Here is a 24,215-nt window from a genome sequence, read left to right on the forward strand (position 1 = left end):
GACCTCGGAAGAGGAAGAAGAGAAGCCCAACCCCGGCCTGGGACCATCAGGAGGAACAACTGACCTGGTTACCATGATGAAAACCTTCCTGGAGTCCCAGCAGCAGAGAGAACAAGGTCTCATACAGGAGTTACAAAATCTTAGGGTGGCCCTCCAACCTTCAGCCCCAGCAGTAACCACACCAAGCATGCATTCAGCCAGCAGCCCAAGATTGGTGCTTCCAACACCCTCTGCTGGTCGTAGTGCTGGTACCCCCTCCACATCCTCATCTGAAGCTGAAACTGGGACTGACCGGCAGAGACCTGAGCCCAGGCCCAGGTACTACATGCAGCCAAAGATTCCTCCCTACCAGGAGGGAGAGGATATTGAAAACTATTTATTACGTTTTGAGCGGATGGCCAAGACTTGGAAATGGCCAGAGACAGAATGGGCATGCAGGCTGGTTCCTCTTCTCTCAGGAAAAGCCCTAGATGCATACACAGCCATGGATGAGGACAAAGCTGATTCCTACAAAGACCTGAAAGAAGCTTTGCTAACAAAGTTTGACATCTCTCCTGAAACATATCGACAGAAGTTCCGCTGTGCATCTGCACCTCGGGGAGAAACACCTCTGGAGACCTATCATCGGCTGAAGGGACTCTACCGGCGTTGGATTCAACCGGAGCGGCGGACCAAGGAGCAGGTTGGGGAATCCATCATCCTGGAACAACTTCTCTACGTGCTTCCGCCGGAAGTGAGAACCTGGGTCAAGGAGCATGAACCGGGGGATGGATCAGAGGCAGCAAAATTGGCTCTTCAGTACCTCAATGCTCGGAGAGGAGGACCTTCTACACGATCCACCATGGCAACTCGACCCATCAACGTAGCCCAACCCACCACAGACGTACGTCCCCCAGTGTTTCCGACACCGCAGCTTGGGACAGAGCGAGAAGCAGCGGTGAGACACCGTCCAGGTATTTCCAGCTCAGTGACTGCTCCGCCTGGAACTGGTAAACCACTGATTTGCTATTATTGTCAGCAAGCCGGACACAAGGCTTCAGTTTGTCCACTGAAAAAAGCAAAGGTCACAGGGGCTTGCTATGTACCCAGAAATGAAGTGGAACCATCAGCAAATGACAATGTCAGGAAAAGAACTTATAAAACAGTGACTGTGAATGGTGTATCAGTATTGGCTTTAATTGACAGCGGTAGCTTTACCTCACTGATTAGCAAACGCTTGGTACCCATTGGTAGTCTGGACTATGGTCATCTTACAAATGTGGTGTGTGTTCATGGGGACAATCATGCTTATCCTCAAACTGAAATAACTGTGGACATTGATAAACAGCCCTATCTTCTGACTGTTGGGGTGGTTGATAACCTGCCTGTAGACCTGCTTTTGGGTAGAGACATACCAGTGTTGGTACAGTTACTACAAGGGGAAAGTTCAGGGGATGCTAATCAGGGTCATCACCAGAACAGTGTATCATGCCCAGTAATTACCAGAGCCCAGGCAAAAACTGGGGTTCTGCCTCTACCAGACTTGGATGAAAGTTTATGCGAAGGGGGTGGAAAAGGGCCAAAAAAGTCTAGACGACAACGGCGCTTTGAAAAGCAACTGGGCATAACTGAACACAATGTACAAGGTTTGAATGCTGATAAAATGTGGGAAATACCTGAAAACTTAGCAGAGTTACAAAAACAGGATGACACATTGAAACATTTGTTTAAAAAAGTGAAGAATATTGATGATGTAACCAGTATGGGGATGGATTGCTTTATTATTGAAAATGGGATGTTGTATATTTTGAATGACAACCACAAACGTCTTGTAATCCCGGTAAACTGTAGACCTATCATCATGCATTTAGCACACACAGTTCCGTGGGCAGGACATCTTGGGCGCCACAAAACATACATGCGCGTTAGCTCCCGATTTTATTGGCCTGGTATGTACACAGACATTCAATCATACTGTATGACCTGTCCAATATGCCAGAAAACAGCAGCTCCTCGCCGGTTGGATCGGGCCTGTCTTCAGCCGCTTCCAGTCATCTCCACACCCTTCCAGAGGATAGCGATGGACATTGTCGGGCCACTGGAGAAAAGCAGCCAGGGACATCAGTACATTTTGGTCGTTTGTGATTATGCTACTCGATACCCAGAAGCATTTCCCCTACGTACAATCACTTCATCAGCAATCATTCATGCACTAACTGAACTGTTTTCTAGAGTCGGGATCCCTGATGAGATACTGACTGACCAGGGAACCAACTTCTGTTCACGCTTGATGCAACAGTTCCACAGACAGCTGGGAATCAAATCCCTCAGAACTACCCCATACCACCCAGAGACTGATGGACTGGTGGAAAGGTTTAACCAGACTTTAAAGCGGATGCTGCGAAAATTTGTGTCTGAGACTGGTAAGGACTGGCATCGCTGGCTACCTTTTCTACTCTTTGCTTACAGAGAGGTTCCTCAGGCATCTACTGGGTTCTCACCGTTTGAGCTGCTATACGGGAGGAATGTTCAAGGACCTCTGGATCTCCTCAGTAAAGCATGGGAAGGATCGACCAGCAACCAAAAAGAAACTGGTGTGGTGCAGTTCATCCTAGAGATGAGGGAGCGTCTAGCAAGATACCAAGCAGAGGCTGAAATGAACCTAAAGGAGGCTCAAAGAGCACAGAAGACTTGGTACGACCAACAGGCACGTCACCGGGCCTTTAGACCAGGCCAGAAGGTTCTGTTACTCCTCCCTTCTTCAACCAGCAAGTTACTGTCCAAGTGGCAAGGGCCATATACCATCAGCCAGAAGATGGGGCCAGTCACTTATGAAATTCATCATCCAGACAAGAGGAAACAGTACCAGACGTACCATGTCAACCTACTGAAGGAGTGGAAAGAGCCACACCACAGCCCACCAGAACCAGTTGGTCTGGTAGTGAAAGAATGTGAGACAGAAGAGGACACAAGTTGGCATAACTTCACCAAGATGACGACACCTGAGCTGTCTCATCTCACCAAGACCCAAGAGACACAGATACAGCAGGTGTTGCAGGCGGTACCATCATTATTCAGAGGCAAGCCAGGCCGTACCAACCTTACAAAACACGCAATTCGATTGAAAGACAACAGACCCATCCGTCAACGGCCATACCGTGTCCCGCAACAGTTTGTGGGAAGACTGGGTGAAGAAATCACTAACATGCAGGAGTTGGGAGTGATTGAACCATCAGACTCCGAGTGGTGCAGTCCCATGATCCTCCTCCCAAAGAAAGATGGTTCGCTTAGGCCCTGCATAGACTTCAGGAAGCTGAATGCAGTCTCTGAGTTTGATGCGTATCCTATGCCAAGGGTGGATGAATTGCTCGAAAGGATTGGAGCGGCCGGATACATCACCACCCTGGACCTCTGTAAGGGATACTGGCAGGTGCCTTTGGAACCAGCATCTCGACCCTACACCGCCTTTCGCACGCCTGCAGGTCTTTTCCAGTTTACGGTCATGCCATTTGGCCTCCATGGAGCACCAGCAACCTTCCAAAGGTTGATGGATAAAGTCCTTCAGGGGTGTGAGAATTTCAGCGCAGCTTACCTTGATGATGTGGTTATTTTCAGTAACACTTGGGAAAACCACCTCCAGCATCTCAGGAGAGTCCTGGATGCCATTCAGCAGGCCGGGCTGACCTTGAATAGTGAAAAATGTGAGTGGGCAAGAAAAGAGGCAAAATACTTAGGCTACCTTTTGGGACAGGGAGAGGTGCGGCCCCAAGTGGACAAAGTAAAGGCCATTCTCGACTGCCAACGTCCAAGGACCAAAAAAGAAGTTCGGTCGTTCTTGGGTTTGGCGGGATGGTATCGCCGCTTTGTGCCACAGTTTGCAACCATTGCTGCACCCCTCACGGCCCTCACAACCAAAGCACAGAAAAACCCAGTACCATGGGATGATGAGTGTGAAAAGGCCTTCAGGGCCCTAAAACAACAGCTATGCTCTTCTCCTGTTCTTCGCAGCCCTAACTTTGAAAATAAGTTTCTCGTCCAGGTAGATGCTTCAGCTGTGGGAGTCGGAGCAGTCCTCGCTCAAGGAGAAGAAGGAGCTGAGCAGCCCATCCTATACCTCAGCAGAAAACTACTGCCCAGGGAAACGAGGTATTCTGCAGTGGAGAAGGAGGGGTTAGCCATCAAGTGGGCCCTGGAAAGCCTGCGCTATTATCTCCTTGGAAGAGATTTTGATTTGGAGACTGATCATCGTGCCCTCACCTGGATACATTCAATGAAGGACCACAATAATCGACTGACCCGTTGGTATCTCGCACTTCAACCATTCAAGTTTACCATCAGACATCGGCCCGGAAGGACCAACGTGGTGGCTGACTATCTCTCACGGTTGCCACACAGTGTCAACCTGGAAGAGGAGGAAGGTGATGTGACGGAGCGCCTATAGATGCAGTCACCTGCGCACACGCACACACAAACACAAGCATACACACGCAGTTTTTCCACACATATTAACCTCTCACCGCATTTTCAGACGCTGTGTCACGAGGCAGGCGCTCCTTGGGTGGGTTGTGTTGAGGGTGCACACTCAATGCGCTTTACCGGGAGCCGTTAAGGACCGCGAGTTTCAAACGGAGGCGACACCTGATCAGCTGTGTTAAGACGCGACCGGCAGCAGTGGGCGGAAATGACGTCATCACACAAATGGGGGGGGAAACAAATTATTCATGTAAATATATTATTTATTATTGTTTGTAGCATTTTGGGATGGAGGGATTTATTCCTAAATGGTTTGGAATTATTCTATGTTTTTTTTAATTTTATTTTCTTTGTAAATAGGTGGCAGAATTTGCCAGAATGACAAGCAAAGGACTAATCAGAGGAATATGCAGAATCCAGCCTAATGGGAGGGGCTTAGCGTATATAAGAGGGAGAGGTTAGTTGCCGCGGGCGGGCAATGAGGGAAGACATGGATGTGCTCCTCTCCTGTGTAACTATGTAAAATTTCACTGAGGATTATTGCACTTGGGAGAATTGTGGAGAAAAATAAACCAGTTGCAATTGGAACACGACTGCCTGGATCTGTGAAACACCCATCCTCATCACAGGGTCCGAGAGTGGTTCCTGGTCCCAGACCAGGGTTCGTTTGGGTGTATTTATTCCAGATTATCGGAGGAAACGGACTCTGGTTCAAATTAAGCAAATAAAAAGTGCCCAGTCTGAAAAAACCCTAAGGGAAAATCTATAGACTGTTACTCTGTTGAGCATAGGCAATAGAGTTGAGTATCCACTCTCTTCAACTACACAGATATTGACTAAACCACTTTTTTGTTTTTCAGATTTTGTTCCAGAACCTGTTGATGTGGCTGATTGGTTGATCATGAAGAACAAACCTGTCAGAATGTTGTCACTAACACATGGAGCCATCTTTCTGTTCTTGGCTGTGTGGGTTTTGACCATCCTGTCCTACAGAAAGCAGTGGCTTGAGGTAAAGAACACACTAAATGTAAACTTTAGCGAAAGCTATTTATCAGGTAAAATTTTGGAAAAGGTAATCTAGATGACATGCAGGAGACACATGTGGCAGAAACTCAAACATAATTATCATAAACTTTACAGAAACAACAAAACATAAAAATGACTAAACCAGAATATTTCTTCAAGAGACAGCGAACAAAAGGGGCATCAAAAGACCCTGTCTGGTTAAATTAATTATCTTAATATTTATCCATCCATCCATCCATCTTCCTCCGCTTATCCGGGACTGGGTCAAGGGGGCAGCAGTCTAAGCAATGATCCCCTGACTTCCCCCGTCCAATCCACTTCCTCCAGCTCCTCTGGGGGAACCCCGAGGCGTTCCCAGGCCAGTCGAGAGACATAGTCTCTCCAGTGTGTCCTGGGTCTTTCCCAGGAACTCCGCCCAGTGAGACATGCCCGGAACACCTCCCCAGGGAGGCGTCCAGGGGGCATCCGGACAAGATGCCCGAAGCCACCTCAACTGGCTCCTCTCGATGTGGAGGAGAAGCGGTTCTACTCCGAGTTCTCCGTGGGTAACCGAACTTCTCACCCTATCTCTAAGGGAGCACCCAGCCACCCTGTGGAGGAAGATCATTTCAGCCACTTACATTTGTTGTATTTGTTCTTTCGGTCACGACCCAGAGCTCGAGACCATAGGTGAGTATTGGAATGAAGATTGACAGGTAAATTGAGAGCTTTGCTTTTTGGCTCAGCTCTCTCTTCACCACAACAGAGCCACACCACAGCGACCGCATAACCAGGGACGCTGCTCCAATCCGCCAGTCAATCTCACGCTCCGGTCTTCCCTCCCTCGTCAAAAAGACCTCAAGATATTTAAACTCTTCCACCTGGGGCAGGAGCACTCCACCCACCGAGAGATGGCAAGCTACCTTTCTCCGGTCGAGAACCATGGCCTCAGATTTAGCCGTGCTGACCTTCATCCCAGCTGCTTCACACTCGGCCACAAACCACTCCAATCCATGCTGGAGGTCCTGGCTTGATGACGCCAACAGGACAACATCAACTGCAAAGTTCAGAGAGGAAATCCAGTGTTCCCCAAACCCACTCCAGCCCCTGGCTGCGCCTAGAAATTCTGTCCATAAAGACTATGAACAGAACCGGTGATAAAGGGCAGCCCTGCCGGAGTCAAACATGCACCAGGAGCAGGTCTGGCGGCTATGTGAACCATGCTCTTGCTCTGGTCACACAGAGCCCTCAGTAATGCTCCCCGGACCCCATACTCCCAGAGCACCCTCCACAGGATACCACGGGGGACGTGGTCAAACGCTTTCTCCAAATCCACAAAACATATATAGACTGGATGAGCGAACTCCCACGAAGCCTCCAGCACCCTAAAGAGGGTGTAGAGCTTGTCCACTGTTCCAGGACCAGGATGGAAACCGCACTGTTGTTCCTGGCTCTGATGTTCGACTATCAAATGGACTCTCCTCTCCAGTACCCTGGTGCAGACTTTCCCAGGGAGGCTGAGGTAGTTTGAACACACCCTCCGATCCCCCTCTTAAAAAGGGGAACCACCATCCCTGTGTGCCAGTCCAGTGGTACAGTTCTCAACTGCCACGCGATGCTGCAGAGACGTCAGCCAAGACAGTCCCACAGCATCCAGAGACTTGAGTTACTCAGGGCGGACTTCTTCCACTCCCGGAGGCTTGCCACTGAGGACGTCATTGACTACATCAGTGAGTTCGTCCCTGAGGTGCTTGTATGTCCGCTGCAGCATAGCAACTGGGTAAGTGTGTTCACCAAGAGCTAACCCTTCTGCAGTAAAAGCACGGGGTATCAGGTACTTCTCAGATGGTCGTAGGAGTGATGATACCTCCAAAGAGAATAAGGCTCCATTGAGTTGTGTCACACTTTGGTGCACAGTCTGCAGAGGTAGGGTCTCTGGATGACAGACGAGGTTGAGCTGGTGCACTACTTGAGGAAGGACAATATTCCGCTCTGAGCCATCATTGAGAACTGCATGGGTCTCCATCTTCTGATTAGCATTGTAGAGGAGGACCTTTACCTCTTTAAGCCTTACTTTTTGAGATCTATTGGGCCGGTCCAAGTATACCTTTGTAGGAAGAAGACAAAGAGAATAAACCTTCTGTTTGGTTTCCCTTGATTGACTCATGTAGGACAGTAAGGTGAGTTTCTTTACAGGTTTTACGCTTCAGAGTGCAGCAGTCCATGGTATGATTGCGTCTACATTTCCAACATCGTTTGCCATCCTCAAGCCACTTCAAGATCTGGTCTGTGTTTGGCTTCTTGAATTCCTCACAGGAATTAAGATAGTGGTCAAAATTGTCACAAAAGGGACAGTAAGGTTTGATCTTGGATTTGACCTTGGCTGATGTAAGTCTTACCCCTATTGTCTCTCCTCGGTTCGCTTTCTCAGTCGCACTGAAGTACATCTTTGTTGGCTTCTCTTTTGGTAGAGCCATTTGCTGATCTTTCCTGGTTGGTCGGGAAGTCTCAGCCTGATGAAATGTTGCTGCTCGACTGGAAATGCGTTTCACTTAAGACTTCATTTGAAGCCAGGTGGCCAAGTCTGTAAGGGTATAGGTTCTGTCAGTTCAATTCTTAACAAAGCCATCGCGGTAGGTGGGAGGCAATTTGCTGAGTAGGTGATCGACCTTTGGAACCCCAGTGAAGTTCAAATCCATTTTGTCCCTCAAGAGACCTCAACATGCAGACCAAGGACTGGACAGATAATGCAAAGGACTCAAAGGCATTGGCATCTCCCATCCTGAGAACAAATGAACGAGATGTAACAACCATGTTCTGTTAGAAGACTACATGCTGAGAATGTGCAATGAATGGATGCTTGGAAATCAACAATCAAGGTTACTTGCCAAACAACTTGTTTTTTAATGTCCCAACATCCACAAAAGTCAATTTCTATAACAAGAGTTCTGCACTGGCAGCTACACTATGTTACCAAAAGTATTCTCTTGCCCATCCAAATGATCATAACCAGCTGTACTAATCACTTGGCCTGACCACAGGTGTATAAAAGCAAACACTCAGGCATGCAGACTGTTTTCAGAAGTATTTGTGAAAGAATAGGCTGCTCTCAGGACCTCAGTGAATTCCAGCGTGGAACTGTCACAGGATGCCATCTTTGCAACAAATCTAGTCGTGAAATTTCCTCGCTCCTAAATATTCCGCAGTCAACTGTCAGCGCTATCATAAATAAAATGGAATAGTTTGGGGACAACAGCAACACAGCCACCAAGTGGTAGGCCACGTAAACTGACGGAGAGGGGTCAGCGTATGCTGTAGCGCATACTTCAAAGAGGTCGTCAAATTTCTGCTCAGTCAATTGCTCAAGAGCTCAAAACTTCATGTGATCTTTAGATGAGCCCAAATACAGTACGTAGAGAGCTTCATGGAATGGGTTTCAATGGCTGAGCAGCTGCATCCAAGCCACACATCACCAAGTGCAATGCAAAGTGTCGGGGTAATGCAGTGGTGCAAAGCAAGGTGCCACTGGACTCTAGAGCAGTGGAGACGCCTTCTCTAGAGTGATGAATTACTCTTTTCCATCTGGCAATCTGATGGAGGAGTCTGGGCTTGGAGCTGGAAAGGAAAACAGTACATTTCACAAATTTGCTGGAGACAGAATTATGGTGTTGGTTTGTTGTTTTGGGACTTGGGCTTGGCCCCTTATTTCCAGTGAAAGGAACTTTGAACTTGACTGGCCTGCACAGAGTCCTGACCTGAACCCGATAGAACACCTTTGGGATGAATTAGAGCGGAAACTGAGAGCCAGGCCTTCTCCACCAACATCAGTGAGTGACCAATGACCTTTTGGAGGAATGGTCAACAATTCCTATGAACACACTTGTCAACCTTGTGGACAGCCTTCCCAGAAAAGTTGAAGCTGTAAAAGCCGCAAAAGGTGGACTGACATCATAATGAACTCTATTGGTTAGGAATGGGATGGCACTTCAGTTCATATGGGAGTCAAGGCAAATTAGCAAATACTTTTAGGAATATAGTGTTTCAGATACAGTACCCTGTAGGAATAATAATATATCCAAAGGAAGAGATACAGACCACAGATGTTAAGACATGAAAACTCCTCACCATACATGGAGAGTTCCATCCCAAATCCAGCACCCTGTAACTGTATGCTAGCCACAAGGAAGGAGGCAGAGAATCAAGTGTGGAAGACACTATCCATTATGAAACATTCAAGATCCATGTTTACGTCAAGCACAAGGCCCCAACTGACAGTGTGCTCAGTGAATGTCTCAGGCAACGGACGGCAGAGGACGCGGTGCTGGAAGAATAATTATCATGGGGGGAACAAGCCCCTGCATGGGATGTACCACCGGACCTTAACTGAAGTGGCTGATATCAAGAAGTCCTACCAATGGCTAGAAAGAGCTGGCCTACAGGACAGCACTGAAGCACTCATGTTAAGAACATAGGAACAAGGCCTTAGCACCAGAGTGAAATAGGCTCAGATCTAGACCAGACAAGACCCAAGGTGTAGCTTTACAAAGAGGCCCTTGAAAGAATTTAGCACATATAGTAACTGCAGGGTGTAAGATGCTGGCAGGGAAAGCATACATGGTGGCATCACAACCAAGTGGCTAGGATATTTTTCAGAAACATGTGTGGAATACAGGCTGGAAGCCCCAAGGTCAAAATGGGAAACACCTCAGAAAGTGGTAGAGAATGAGACAGCAAAGATCCAGGTGGGCTTCCAGATACAGACTGACAGGATGGTAATGGAGAACCAACCAGACATTGTAGAGGTGGATAAAGAACAGAGGAAAACCGTGGTGGATGTGGCAGTATCAAGTGATGGCAACATCAGGTGGAATGAAAATGAGAAACTAGAAAAATAACAGGGACTCAGGGACTCAACTTTATTGATATTAATTTTATTTGTATAGATTTCTTGTTGGACCGGACAGAAATTAAGAATAGAGGAGAGACACATCACTGTTCAAGAAGAGCAATACAATTTCTTTTTTTCTTTTTTTTAAAGACTTAAAAATCGTTCACCTAAATGGTCAAAACACAAAATAAATAAAGATAACCAAAGCCACTGGCACTAATACATTTTAAAATGGACCACTCTTTAATCAAAACAATGCCCAGAACTGAATTATTTCAACCTTTATGTGACGGTATAGCGCAGGGGTGCCCAAACCTCAAAGGGCCAATGTGATTGGACCGTGGTAATGTGATTTGATTGATTTGACCGTTGGCCAAATACAATAAGTTTTTTGCATGTCATTAAATAAAAGCAGAAAAGAAAGAATATGGTTTAATCTGTTTATTTTGATTCTGTATTGATCAAGGTAACACACAAAAAGAAACATTCTTTCAAACTATTAAAAATAACAGCAAGGCCTTACTGGCAATTTTCAACTAAAATACAAGAACAAGCTAAAACAAACTTTTTTCCAATAAAAACAGCAAACTGCGATTCTTAATGAGAGACATGGAGCTGGTCTTTTGACTTCATCAGTGACTGAATGTTGGGCTGCAGCTGACTCACTGATAGTGTTAGTATGTCTTGCAAGTGTGAGTCTGTGAGGGTCCCCCTGAGTTTGATCTTGTTCAGGTTCATGAGACTAAATGTTTGCTCAAAAATGTAGGTGCTGCCAAACAGAGATAGCATTACTTGTAAATTTTTTTCTCTTTGGTGGGTATCTTTGTACTGACACATGTGGATAAAAATCCCTCAGGGGTAGTGACACAAATTTTCTTCTTAGCTCTGTGTCACATTGAAACTCAATCAACTCCATCTGCAAATGCTCTGGAACTAAGTCGGGACTCACGATGAAGGGCTGAGAAAAAAGCTCCATGTCATCTGCAGTCTTCTTAAAGTCCACAAAGCGCAAATTAAACTCCTTGTTTAAGTTCAAACTCCTTGTTTAAGTTGCTGAGAAGTTCTCCTTATTCTGGCAACCTGTCCACCTCTACATTCACTTCTCTCAGGCTGGGGATGTGTGCCAAGTTTCCTAAAGAGACAAAGTCAAATAAGAATATGTCCATTAGTATCATTAGCACTACTGTGAGGGACATAAGCTACAGGACACAAAAGACAAAAAGAGAGCAATGAAAGCAGACCCACAAAGACAAACAATGACGTTTTCTGTCAAACAGGTGTAAGCACCACGGACAGCGACACATCACAGCGACGGACACACATGGAGCAGCACGTGTTACAATCACAAATAAATAAAACAGCCAAAAATCTGTGTGCAGCATGTTATTGACTTACCTGCGGAAAGATGCCGACAAAGTAGTTGCAGCTTCATTTGGAAAGCCTTGATGTGGTCAAACGGCTCTGTTATGATCTGATCTTTGCTTTGAAGTGAAGTGTAACATTCTAGTTGTAGAGGTCGGTGATGTCCACCATAAAGGCCACGTCGAAAATCCATCTATTATCGGAGGAGATTTGTGTGTCCCTGCTCGCACTCGAAAGAAACTCCACGATAAGATGGCGCAACTAAAAAAATCTTTTGAACGCACATTCCCCCAGCTCAGCCAGCGCACCTCCTGATGGTAGAGAATATCTTTGTATTGCGCATCAACTTCATCCAAAAAGGCTCTGAACTGGCGGTGTGAGAGTGCCTTTGAGCGCATGCAGTTTAATATTTTAACGACATCGCGCACAACATATGCCAGTCTGATTGTCTTTGCACACAGCTGTTCCTGGTGCAGGATACAGTGGTATTGCGCTACCTTTCCCCCACACTCTGAATCTTTTTGGGAAATGAGAACAGTGAGGCCAGCTCTTTTCCCAATCATGGCAAGTGCACCATCGATTGTTATTCCAACCATTTTGTCCCAACTCAAGTGATATTTCTCCAGGACTCTTGAAACTGCCGCAAACAAATCTTCACCTCTTGTCGTCCCTCGTAGCATCTCAAGTCCCGCCAACTCCTGTGTTATTTCCATGTCAGCGTTAATTCCCCGAACAAAAACCCAAGGCTGCGCTGAATCCGAAATGTCTGTGTTCTCATCACGTGCCAGTTGGAAAGCAACAAAGTCTTTTGATTTAACTGTTAACTAATCTCTAATGTCCCGAGACAAATGTTCTACATGGCGGGTCAATGTGTTGCGCGAGAGGCTAATTTGGGAAAAAACTCTTTCTTGGGAAGGACACATTATTGAACCACCTGTGGACAGGCATTCCTTAACAAAATCTCCCGTTGAAAACGATCGTCCACTCTTTGTAATTAGCGCCGGAATTTCGTCTTGTGCTGTCGAGGGCCTCGTAAGGGTGGCTTGCTGTGACCGAAGTTTCGATAGTGGCTCGCTTGATTTTTTCTTTCACGCCTCACCTTTGTATCTGGAGAAGACCGCATGTTTAGTCTCATAGTGGCGACATATATTGTACTCTTTCAGTGCAGCCACAGATTACTGGCAAATAAGACAAACACCCTTAGAAGAGATTTCTGCAAAAAAAGAATCGTCCTCCCACTTTTGTTTAAAATGCTGGTAGGGAGAGCAGTGAGGAGGTAAAAGTAAACACACTGTGCAGGGGGTTGAGAGGGGGTGACAGCTGTGAGCAGCAAAGGTGCTAACAGCGCCATCTGGAGAACGAAAAGAAATTACAGCCATAAAGTTTTCACCATCATTGACAATGTATGTGAGGTTAAGGGGTTTTACGTAAACACTGCGGCTTGCGCAGGCACGACTCGGCGGGTTAGAAGAAACCTTTGGCGGGCCAAATCTTGCCCACGGGCCCCACTTTGGGCACCCCTGGTATAGCGGCTGGATGGCTCAATAGGCTGCATGTTGGACTGGCAGATGGTAGACCACGGTTTGATTCCCAAGGGGCACGATGAGCTTCATCTAGTGTCTGTCCTTGGGGCAGACTCTTCATGCTACTGTAGCCACAAGGGAGCCCAAGTCTGGGTGTCCCTGTGCCCGTCCCCAGCCCAGATACAGTACAGGGTTGCACCAGGAAGGGCATCTAGCATAAACCAGTGAAAGCTGATTTGCTGTGGAGACCCCTGAAGAGATATGCCAAAAGAGGAACTACAACATGTGGAATATTTATCATTACTTCATGCATAACAAAGTCATTCCACCTTAAGTGAGTGTTGATCTTGTGTTTTCCATCAGGTGATCCTGGTTCACTCGAGTGAGGCGGTCACTGTGCTCCGGCAACTAAACCGTATGCAGCCTCACAGAATTTACTTCAAGAGTCTCTTCCGCTCAGGCTCTCTGACTGAAACCACCACCTGTAACGTTTACATTAATGCCAGTCAGCAGCAACTGTGCAACTACACTGACCTGCACACAGGTGAGCAGTGGTTCTGCTACAAGCCAAAGAAACTGAGCTGTGATGCCCGGGTCACTCATGCCACGGGAGGATTTAAGAAAAACATTAAACGTCAGGAAGAGATGCTCTTCCAGAGGTGAGCTGGACATCTGCATACATTCTGTCAGAATGGTAAAAAAGTTTTGAAGTATGCATAGATTTTCTTCACTCTGTCAAACATGATGGAAAGAGCCCTGTCTGTTAATAGATTAGTTTCAGCTTGTTTTCTCAAAATGACAATATTAAGTCACTGTATCACCCACATCAAGTATAAACTAGTTTAAAAAAAGTGCTTGAGATCTGAGGCGTTCAACTCAGTGCACTTGGATTCGGTTGCTTCCAAGGGAAAAAGTGTTGTTGTTGTCTTGAGAAAATTAGCTGAAAATCAGCTAAAAAAATATCAGTCATGGATACTCTTGTTTCTAATTGTGTGAATGCTTCAAAGCATTAACCTTTTTGAAATGTCTTGCTTTTACCGTTCGTGTTTTAGACTTTTACACCTCTTCAACCTCTTACCGATTTAACTAATTCAAATATCAGAACAGCTACCGTAATTCCTTTACTTCAAAATCTTAAAAAATGATAGAACTAATGTGATCAGACTTATGATTTAGAAACGGCGCCCAATTGTTTGCATGAATCAGTGTGTCTGCAGACCCTACAGTGTCCTGAATTACCAGCAGCCTCTGCCTCACAGACACACAGTGGAGACACATCCATGTATATACCCAATGCGCTGTTTACACGTAGACATTTCTACAGTAGAACTTAAAACAAATTTCATTGTGATGACACTTTGTATGCTGCAGAAGTGGATCATATTAAAGATTGTTGTTTTCACTGCTGTCTTTTTCTCATTAAATTTGCCTCATGTTACAAGAAGTAATCCGGCCAGAACATGTTTTTACAATGCAGTTATTTCACCTTTACCAGCAAGTTAGCATTGTCTCATTTGGTAAGGTCAGAAGACCAAGTGTGTATGTACACTGTACATGAAGGTAATACGTGAAAATACCCAGCATTTACTACTGAAAGTACCAAGTAATAATAGTAAAGTGAAAATAGGGCTGACTTTCTTTTACAGTCCAGTTTCATTGTACTTACGGGGTAGTTTCCATGAAACATACGAGTGCAGACCTAAAGGTCAAGCTACTTTATTTGTACTTACCTTGTTCTTACATGTCGTAAATACCACATAAGACACCTTTGCACAATATGTAATTACCCATTAAGTATATTATATACCCATTATGTATCACATAGGTATGAACCAAATAGTACCACACAAATACACAGTAAGTACCATAAAAAGTACCATGTAAATACACTGTAAGAACCCAGTAAATTCCATAATAAGTACCATGTAAATACCACTTAAGTACCTTGTAAGCACTGTACTGTAAAAGAAAGTGTTACCACTTGTTCTTACCTTTTGATTTTATTGCTTAAAATTACCTACAGTTAGGTGTTTTGTTAAGTTTATTTATTAAGTAACTTTAGCATCTTTTTACGTGTGATTGTTATTACTTTCCATTTACCAAATGTTCACAGATTTTTTGTAAATACATAACGTATGACCTGTAAAAGTTTCTCCTCTTTGATTCAGTGGCATCAATATGAAGGTGTCCATTCCTCCAGCAAACCATCCCAACATAAGTGTGCTTCCAAGAGTAGAAGGTAAAACTTATCCGTCTCTCCATTATTTTTTCTGGGTCCAGTAACACTAATCCAAACTTCTTCTCTACGTTTGCCCTTTGGAGACAACACTGTTCAAATCTAGACACCTCTCAGTAAAAATATTTTTACATTTTAAATAGTAATCAGGAGACCAGAACAGAAATAATGGGTGTTTTTCTGGCAGTTCAGCAGAACCACATGCTCTCAGTCTGGTCCACCAAAACTTTTCTTCCCCTCAACAAGCTGATCTTCATGTTTCCATGACTGACTGAATGGGGTTTTAATGTAGGAATTCTCTGTAAATATTAGTCTGTTTTTAAGCCTCCAGCGTTTTTTGCCTCACATCTTGCAGGTCACGTGAAGTTCTGTCTACTTTGGTTCTGAAAAGGAGCCAGATTTCCCCGTTTCACAGTAAAACGGACATAGAAAAAAAATTTCCCCTTCATTCTGTAGGTCACAAAAAAAGACTGAAAAGGAAAACTTCCTGAGTGAGATTCAGATGTTGAGTTATGCATTAGTTACATGTATTGATGTAATGTAAACTGATAAACATTATGTGTATGTATGCATACACCATCTGTTATTGACCTTCTTCTTCTTTTCAGACCAAACCAGGGGGATCGGTGACATTGTGAGGACAGAACCTTCTGGTTATTACTATGGTGGAGCCTGGAGACCACTAGATGGAACCAAAGTACACCAGTTCAATTCCTCCACAGCAGTCAGTCAGTGTCTGAGAGGGAAGGGGCTCCACCTGTTTGGAGACTCCACCATCAGACAGTGGTTTGAATACTTCATCGCATCATTTCCAGGTATCTGTCCATCAGGGTGGGGTTTTCTCAGAACTGATATATTTTGTTACAAACCAGTTTTTCTTCAAGGTCTCAAGAAGTTTGACCTGCACAGCTCCAAACAAGCTGGACCTCTAATGGCCTTGGACTACCCAAACAACATCTTGGTTACTTACCGCTGCCACGGTCCTCCCATCCGTTTTGCTAATGTTCCTGTGACTCAGCTGCGTTACATTGCCAATGAACTAGACCACATAGACGGAGGCCCCAACACTGTTGTAGTCATTGGTGTCTGGTCGCACTTCAGCACTTTTACTGCCGATGTTTACATTCAACGTCTACAGAACATCCGCAAGGCGGTGGTGCGGCTGCTGTCCAGAGCGCCACGTACGCTGGTGGTCATCCGGACAGCAAACCCCAAAGCTTTGACCGTCTATGAAACACTGACCAACAGCGACTGGTATTCTATACAGGGTGATAAGCTGCTGCGGGCCGTCTTCAAAGGACTTGATGTCCATTTGGTGGATGCTTGGGACATGGTCCTGGCCCACCAGCTGCCACACAACCTTCACCCACAACCACCCATCATCAAAAACATGATTGATGTTCTCCTGTCCTATATATGCCGTCCACCAACAGACCAAACCAGAGGAAATCCATAAAAGAGGCTAGAATAGAAGAACTGGGCTGTGATGTTGATGAACTCTCACACTTGGGGACAAAGAGAGAACATTAATGTCTTTATGTACAAATTCTGCTTTTGGTTTAGTGATTTTTCACAGGTTCAAGAATGGAACCAAAGAGATGTTTGCAGCTGTGGAACATGGACATTTCGAACAGCCTGACAGACTGAGCTGCATGGTTTGTGTCAGTGGAAACACTGAGTTGAGACGAAATTCCCCCTATGCTATGTCGTCTCTCCCAGGTTGGTTGATGAGGAAGAAAGCAAGAGAGTCAATGGTGGAGCATGTGGTTTGTTTGTTTTCTATATAAGATACCAGTAAAATATCTGATGTAGTCGTTTTAATTTGTGTAATTTTTGTGGATAAAATTTAATAAAAATAAATAGTCTTGATGTAAATTGCTACTACACACTAAGATTACAGTTCCAATTCATAATTGATTAAAAAATAAATAATAAAATATGGTTTTAATTAAAGCACTAAAATTTAAATTTATTTTTCTTGTCTTAAGGTGAGAAAGAATGTGAACGCTTCAGTCTGAGGTGGAAGCAGATGTCCTCGGCATGTCCTCAGCCCGAGACCCTAGATTGAAATCTCTTGTTTCTGTCACCTGAAGGAGTGCGAGACACTTCTGGAAACCTGAAGTCAAAAGCAGCAGCTTTCATGGACGGGGATCCAGTGTCTTGTGGTGACCTACAGGAAGGTTTGGAGGATGAGGAGGAGCCGCAGTCCAGCAGTGACACCAGCACCACCAAGAAAAGAAAGTCTGCACAGGTTGATCTTCTGGGTCAAACCTTCAAGAAGACCTCTTACGCCTCTACATCAGCAGCCTCCATTGCAGAGAAAGAGGTCAAACAATATCAAGATGCCCCTTCAGTGCCTCTCACTGAAGATCCACTGCTGTTGTGGAAATCTCTACAGCATGTGTTCTCTCTGTTCTCCAAACTGGCACCTTTGTGAATTCCCAAGACTAAAGTTTTTCCACTGCAGGAGATGTTAGTGCCCAGAGACGTTCGCTCCCTCCTGAACATGCTGACCATCTGCTCTTCCTCCTTGGTAATTTAGTTTGAAATCAGTTAATATGCTATTTTATCACATATTTATTTGTTTAATGCCTTTTAGTCCTTTTATGTCTTAACTTATTCTGATTTATATTCTTGACTTTTTTATGCACTAACTCATCTTATTTTATTTTAATCAACATTTTCATATTTTACCTTTTTATATATTTTAACATTCTTATTTTATTACTTCTACATTCTAGACTGATTACGAGTGTTTTCTCACCCTTGGCCGGGGTGTCAGTATTCGGGCTCGCAGCGATTTGGCCACACTTGTCCTCTGGCATCTCTTGTTCCGGGTCCTCCAGGCTGCCGGGCCGGGTGTGCCCATGTTAGGTGCACTGGACCTGGGGGTTTGGGGTCTCTGGGGCGGGAGGTGCTGGGGATGAGTTGTGCTTGTGTTGCTTAGATGCTGACACCCCGGCCAACAGGAGGACAGGGCGGACGGCTTCTTCTGGGTTATCTTTTCTTTAGCTCTGTCATTTATGAGGGGCTTATTTAATTATTTTATTACATGTGTGGGGATTGGTTTTATTGTATTCTTGTTTGTTTTTTATGGAAAGCACCTTGAGCTGTCTGTTTGACATGAAAGGTGCTTTATGAATAAAATTAATTAAATTAAATTAATGTAAATAACTTAAATGAAAGCGCCTAGCTACAACTTGATTTTATTTCCTGGGAGATTTTTATTTTTTGTTTACACCACATTTGAACCAAGTGGTGTCATTTATTAGTAACAAAGACACTAAAATTTGTTCACAGAATTAATTAACTGATTTCCAGCTATTTTTTTTTAAATAACGCAAACCCCCTTTACTTTGCTCGGGATCTCCGTTAAATTTGTCCGGAAGCGCCATTCTCAGTCCCGGTGCGTGAGCGAGAGCTGCTCTGAGCGCGCCGCCATCGGCAGTTGTGGAAGACGAATGAACGATCGGGGATGTCGCAGGAGATTTGTTGCTGACAGGCGGGTTACGTTGCAGGTGTGACATGATGGCTTCAGTCGCAGAGTTCAGACATTGGAGCTGGGGACCGTGCTCCAGTAACAAAGTAGCAAACCCCGCCGGGTTTGTCGAGATAGGAACTCCTGCTGCTGGATCCATGTTTGGCAAAGTATTCCGTCACAAGAACAGGCAGACGACTGGACCAAAATGCAGCAGGTTTATTAGCTCAGCTAAAAGTCCACAAAGCTTAATCAGGTTCAAGGGTTGATAACAGGCATAAGTTCCTCCGAGGAGAGACAGGGTAGTCAGAGTCCAGGCGAGAGTCAGGACAGGCAGCAGGCAAATAGGGTCAGGGAATGGTAAATGGCCTACACTTATTTAGCGCTTTTCTACCTTCTTTGAAGGCCCTAAGCGCTTTACAGCCACAGTCCCATTTACCCATGCACCCACAAATTCACCGGTTGTGGTGGCTCCGCTGCCGAACACTGGCGCCAACCTTCCACCAGAGGCAAAGTGGGGTTCAGTGTCTTGCATGGGCGTGCATGGCGGGAATCGAACCTGCAATCTTACGATCATGGGTCGACCGCCCTACAAGAAGATCAGGTCAAAATACAACACTCAGTGATGAAGGCAGAGTGAATGAATGAATGAGTGTCAGGTGTGCAGCAGCTAGGAGGTGTGCGCTGGGGTTGCTGGGAACTGTAGTGTGGCTAGAACTCTGGAGACAGCTCCTGCCAGTGACCAGAGGGGGAGACAGAGCTCTGACTTCTGACAGAGGAGGTTAAATGACCTCATTTGTAACTGTTTATCAAAGCCACTTAGGGACAAAAAGGCAATAATTATATAAAAGAAACTATTTGCATTGACAGTTTCATTATTTGAACCATTTTTCCCAGAAGAATCTACCAAATCAGTTTAGGAGAAAATAACGAGTCATATTTTGAATGCAGCAGGAGTAAACTGCTGGAGGATTTACTCCACCTGAGATTCTCGCTTCACAAAAAGTATCACAAGGGTCTGATGACATCACTGAACACCATTTAACATGGCAATAGTTGAATTTCCCAGTTTGGGATCAATAAAGTATCTTCATCACATCATCTACTCCTTGCTTAAATTAAAATAAAAGATAAATAAATAAAATAATTAAATTAAAATAAAAAACTAAAAACGACTTTGGTTGTATCTATCTAGTATGATTTTTTTCTTTCTATTTGTTCTTGTTTTTGAAAAGGCAGAACACGGCATTTCAATTAGGTGGCAAAGTTTTTATGGTGCTGCAGCCAATCAAGAGCACTACCCATTTTTGTACAATTTATTTTAAAAATAGGAGTCGAGTAAATCAAAAACAACCCTGTATCAAGCAGCTAGATTTATGTGATTTATCTAAATAGACTTTTGTAATGTGTTGTAAAATAAAAGTCTCTCTTTGATAAAGACACAAGGACAATTATTTTTTTAAAGATTATGTTTCTTACAGTTCCAGAATATTTTTAAATGTATTATTAGATTGATAATATTTAGTCCTCATTGGATAATCAAAATTACTCTTTGTTGCATTATTTGATGGTTTCACTCTTATTTTTCAAGCCGCACTCAGTTTATTCAACTGAATTCTTTTAAATCCCAACCCTCACTCATTTCATCTGGTGTTCCTCAAGGTTCTGTTCTCGGTCCCCTCCTCTTCATTACCTACCTGCTACCCCTTGGTAATATATTCCGTAAATTCAATATTGACTTTCATTGTTTCGCGGATGACACTCAGCTCTATCTGTCCAGTAAACCCAACTCTTCTATTCCACCTGCCTCCCTCTCCTCCTGCCTGTCTGAAATAAAAACCTGGTTCACCCTCAACTTCCTCAAACTTAACACTGATAAAACCGAATTACTCCTCGTAGGTTCCAAATCCACCCTTTCCAAAGTTTCTAATTTTACCCTTTCCATCGATTCCTCTCCAGTTTTCCCCTCCCCTTAAGTAAAGAGTCTGGGTGTCATCCTTGACAGTACATTATCATTTCAATCCCACATCAATAGCATTACTCGGTCAGCCTACTTTCATATACGCAATATTAATCGACTCCGCCCATCCCTCACCATCCACTCCGCCTCCATTTTAGTTCATAGTCTGGTCACTTCTCGTCTCGACTATTGTAATGCTCTTCTCTATGGTCTTCCCAACAAAACTCTAAATAAGCTTCAATTGGTCCAGAATTCAGCTGCCCGCATCATCACCAGAACTCCCTCCTTCCATCACATCACTCCCGTTCTCCAGCAGTTGCACTGGCTTCCAGTAGCCTTTAGGATTAAGTTCAAGCTCCTTCTCTACACTTTCAAAGCCCTCCATAGCCTGGCTCCCTCCTATCTCTCTATGTGAACACTCCCTCTCACTCTCTTCGGTCTTCTTCCTCCCTTCAGCTCTCTGTCCCTCCGGCCCGTATGGTCACCATGGGGAGCCGTGCCTTCAGTCGCTCTGCTCCCCAACTCTGGAACTCTCTCCAACCCAGACCTCTGTAACACTGACTCCTTTTTGATCTTTAAATCCAGACTAAAAACGTATCTGTTTAAGTTTGCATTTCCGGAACACAATTTCACATTTTCCGTCAGCTGATCTTACTAATGAATCCAATTTATTTATTGTTTTTAACATGTTGTGATTTTATTGTGTTTTACCTCTAACTTTGTACGGTGACCTTGGGTGTTTTGAAAGGCGCTTTTAAATGAAATGTATTATTATTATTATTATTATTATTATTACATAATTTTTTCAGGACTCGGTTCTTTTATCAGCAGATCCCTTTAGGGGGCGCCACTACCTGTCATCTTCCTCCATCCAATGCTCTCCTCTGTGTCCTCCTCATGCGTGTAAACCTCCATCATGCCCTCCTTCTCCACATCCATGACCCTCCTCTTTGGTCTTCCCACAGACCTCTTTCCCTCCAACCTCAGCATCGTTTGTCCTAAACATCTACTGTGATCTGTTCTTCTGATGGATGAACCTGAACATCTTCATCTCTGCTCCCTCCACCTCTTCCTCCTGTCTCTGCATCAGTCTGTTAATCAGCAACATGGCGGCTCTCACCACAGTCTTCTACACCTTTCCTTTCATCCTCCATGACACCTGAAATCGTCCTCCGCCCGTTCCAGGCTGCTTCCACACACCTCTTTTTCACACTGTTGCTCTGGACTGTAGACCCTAAATTCTTAAAGTCCTCCACCTGCTCCGCCTCTGCTCCCTCACCCTTCCACTTTTACAAACAGAAACTCTGTCTTTTGGCACTAACCCTTTTGTTAGCAATAAGCTAGCTCAATTAGCTAATTTTAGCATGCATATGTTAAATTGCATCTTGCCTTTGTAGCTTTTTCCCCTTTCATTGTTTGTATAAATTGCTTTAACAAATAGTTCATCAATAGAAGCAACACATTTCAGCAAATGGGATTTGTCCAGTTCCTGGTATTTCAGTCTTTTTTTTTTTGTCTTTTGTCCCTTTAAATAATCTGGCTTCAGTTTTCTAATGTTTTTGGATGTTTGCCCCTGAAATGAATGTGCAAACCGCATGGGATGTACCAAGATGCCTTTACCCAACTATAGCTGGGATAGGCTCCAGCAGCCCATGACCTAAAAATGGATCAAGCGGGTTAATTAAATGGATGGATGGTTCTTGCCTGAGGAATTGTCCCTCAGTTTTTAAGTCTATATTGGTCTATGTGAATATTAGTGTTATATTAGCTAAAACTCAGTGCAAGGTATTTGATTTTTTAAAGACGGTAATTCCTTTATAAATCTTATATGATAAAACATAAACAATAGGTTATACACTTGTGAAATTCAGTGTAGAAATAGTTAAAAAGATTATATATAAAATAGATTTTGCACAAATCAACCAGACATGGTTTTATTCTCCCTCACTCAAAAAAGAGTATTTGGACTTGTGAAGAATAGTTAGAAACTGCCTTTAACTTTTATTACACTAATGGTTTAAACTTAATTCACTGAGCATGTATTGTCATCTCAAAGTTATATTACATTTGAAGAAAGCACAGCCAAACTATTGTCCTAACAGTTTCTTCCCATACTCCCTCTTTTCTGTGCATGTTTTCTGCTGAGCAGGCCTCAGACTTATCTTCACTTTAGCCTTGGAGCTCCTCTCCAGCAGTAACCTGTGGGCGTGTTTTTCACACGAGGTCCATCGGACGATCTTCTGAATATGCAAATGCAGGGTTTTTATACCAAAGCCCATCCCTGAGCTCGTTGGTTCGGACTTTGAATGTACCATGTTCATGTCTGTCCCCTTCGTGTTTGTGCAAAGTAAAACCTCCACAAAAGATAAGTAACTGTCTCTGAGTCATTATTCATTTATTTCTGTGTGCAAGAAACTGACGGGTACGAACCTAAAATTTAATACAGTCCTTTCTAGAGAATCCAGTTTCTTCACAGGACTGTAGTTGGAAAGATAAACTTTTTTACATAGTTCTAACTTTATTATTTGGTTTGGTGAAAATAAATCATTTTATTGAGTTCATCCAACTTAAAAATAACCCGTAGTTGTCTAACATAGTTATTTTACTTTCAATCAACTTAATTCAATTAAGTTGGAGTAACTTTGGTGTGGAGCTGTCAATGCGTCATGAATTGTGGGATATTACTGTATTTTCTTTGCCTATCTGGGCAGATTGGGGTTTAAGTGTGAGTTTTTGTCCATGGGTTTTGCTGTCTAGCTGTTTTAAACTGTTGTGTTTATTTTTTTCTGCACCATGAGTTAGAGTGTGGGAGAGGATGAGGACCAACCCCTTTGTTCCAATACTAAAGACAGAGTTCATGACACGCAAGCTCCTGCCTTGTAATGCGAGACATTGTTGGGTAATTCATGTCTTTGATATGGAAATTACAAGGCCCGTTGGTTAAACTTTAGAAAAGTGTTTCAATTTCAGTTGTATAAACCAAATTAAAGAAAAAATAACAAAAAAGTTAGATCCACATATGTTGAGTTGGGTAGACATACAAATTTAAGTAAACTTCATTCAATTACGTGTTACCAATTGAAGTGATTGATTTAAATTGGATCAACTTTTTCTTTTTAGAGTGAGCAACAATATTAAGTTAAAGTTGGGTCCAACTGTAGTATTTAAATTGAATCAACTTAAATTTATTTGATTGAACCTAAATACATTAAGTTGACCCAACCTAGGTACATTAAGTAGGACCAATGTGATTCATCTTTGTTCAAGTAAAGCTATCTAATCAGGTGGAAATCCTTTCCATAATTTTTTTA

The 24,215-nt window shown here is 43.9% G+C and overlaps 1 protein-coding gene and 1 long non-coding RNA gene across 2 annotated transcripts in view; both read left to right on the top strand.

Moving 5' to 3' along the window:
• Positions 1–17,328, top strand: part of LOC101155075 (NXPE family member 3) — a 78,009-nt gene extending 60,681 nt beyond the window's left edge. Inside the window, exons 4-5 of the mRNA XM_020714053.2 lie at positions 16,075–16,281; positions 16,351–17,328. Coding sequence (XP_020569712.1) covers positions 16,075–16,281; positions 16,351–16,922 — 779 coding nt within the window. The 3' untranslated portion in view covers positions 16,923–17,328. The remainder of the gene's footprint in view (positions 1–16,074; positions 16,282–16,350) is intronic.
• Positions 3,959–5,040, top strand: LOC111946912. Its single transcript, XR_002872722.1, has 2 exons — positions 3,959–4,702; positions 4,813–5,040. It is a non-coding gene; the product is annotated as an uncharacterized LOC111946912 (long non-coding RNA).
• Positions 17,329–24,215: the final 6,887 nt, after the last annotated feature.

The sequence above is a fragment of the Oryzias latipes genome, chromosome 23 (assembly GCF_002234675.1).
Source record: "Oryzias latipes chromosome 23, ASM223467v1".
Classification (NCBI taxonomy): Eukaryota; Metazoa; Chordata; class Actinopteri; order Beloniformes; family Adrianichthyidae; genus Oryzias; species Oryzias latipes.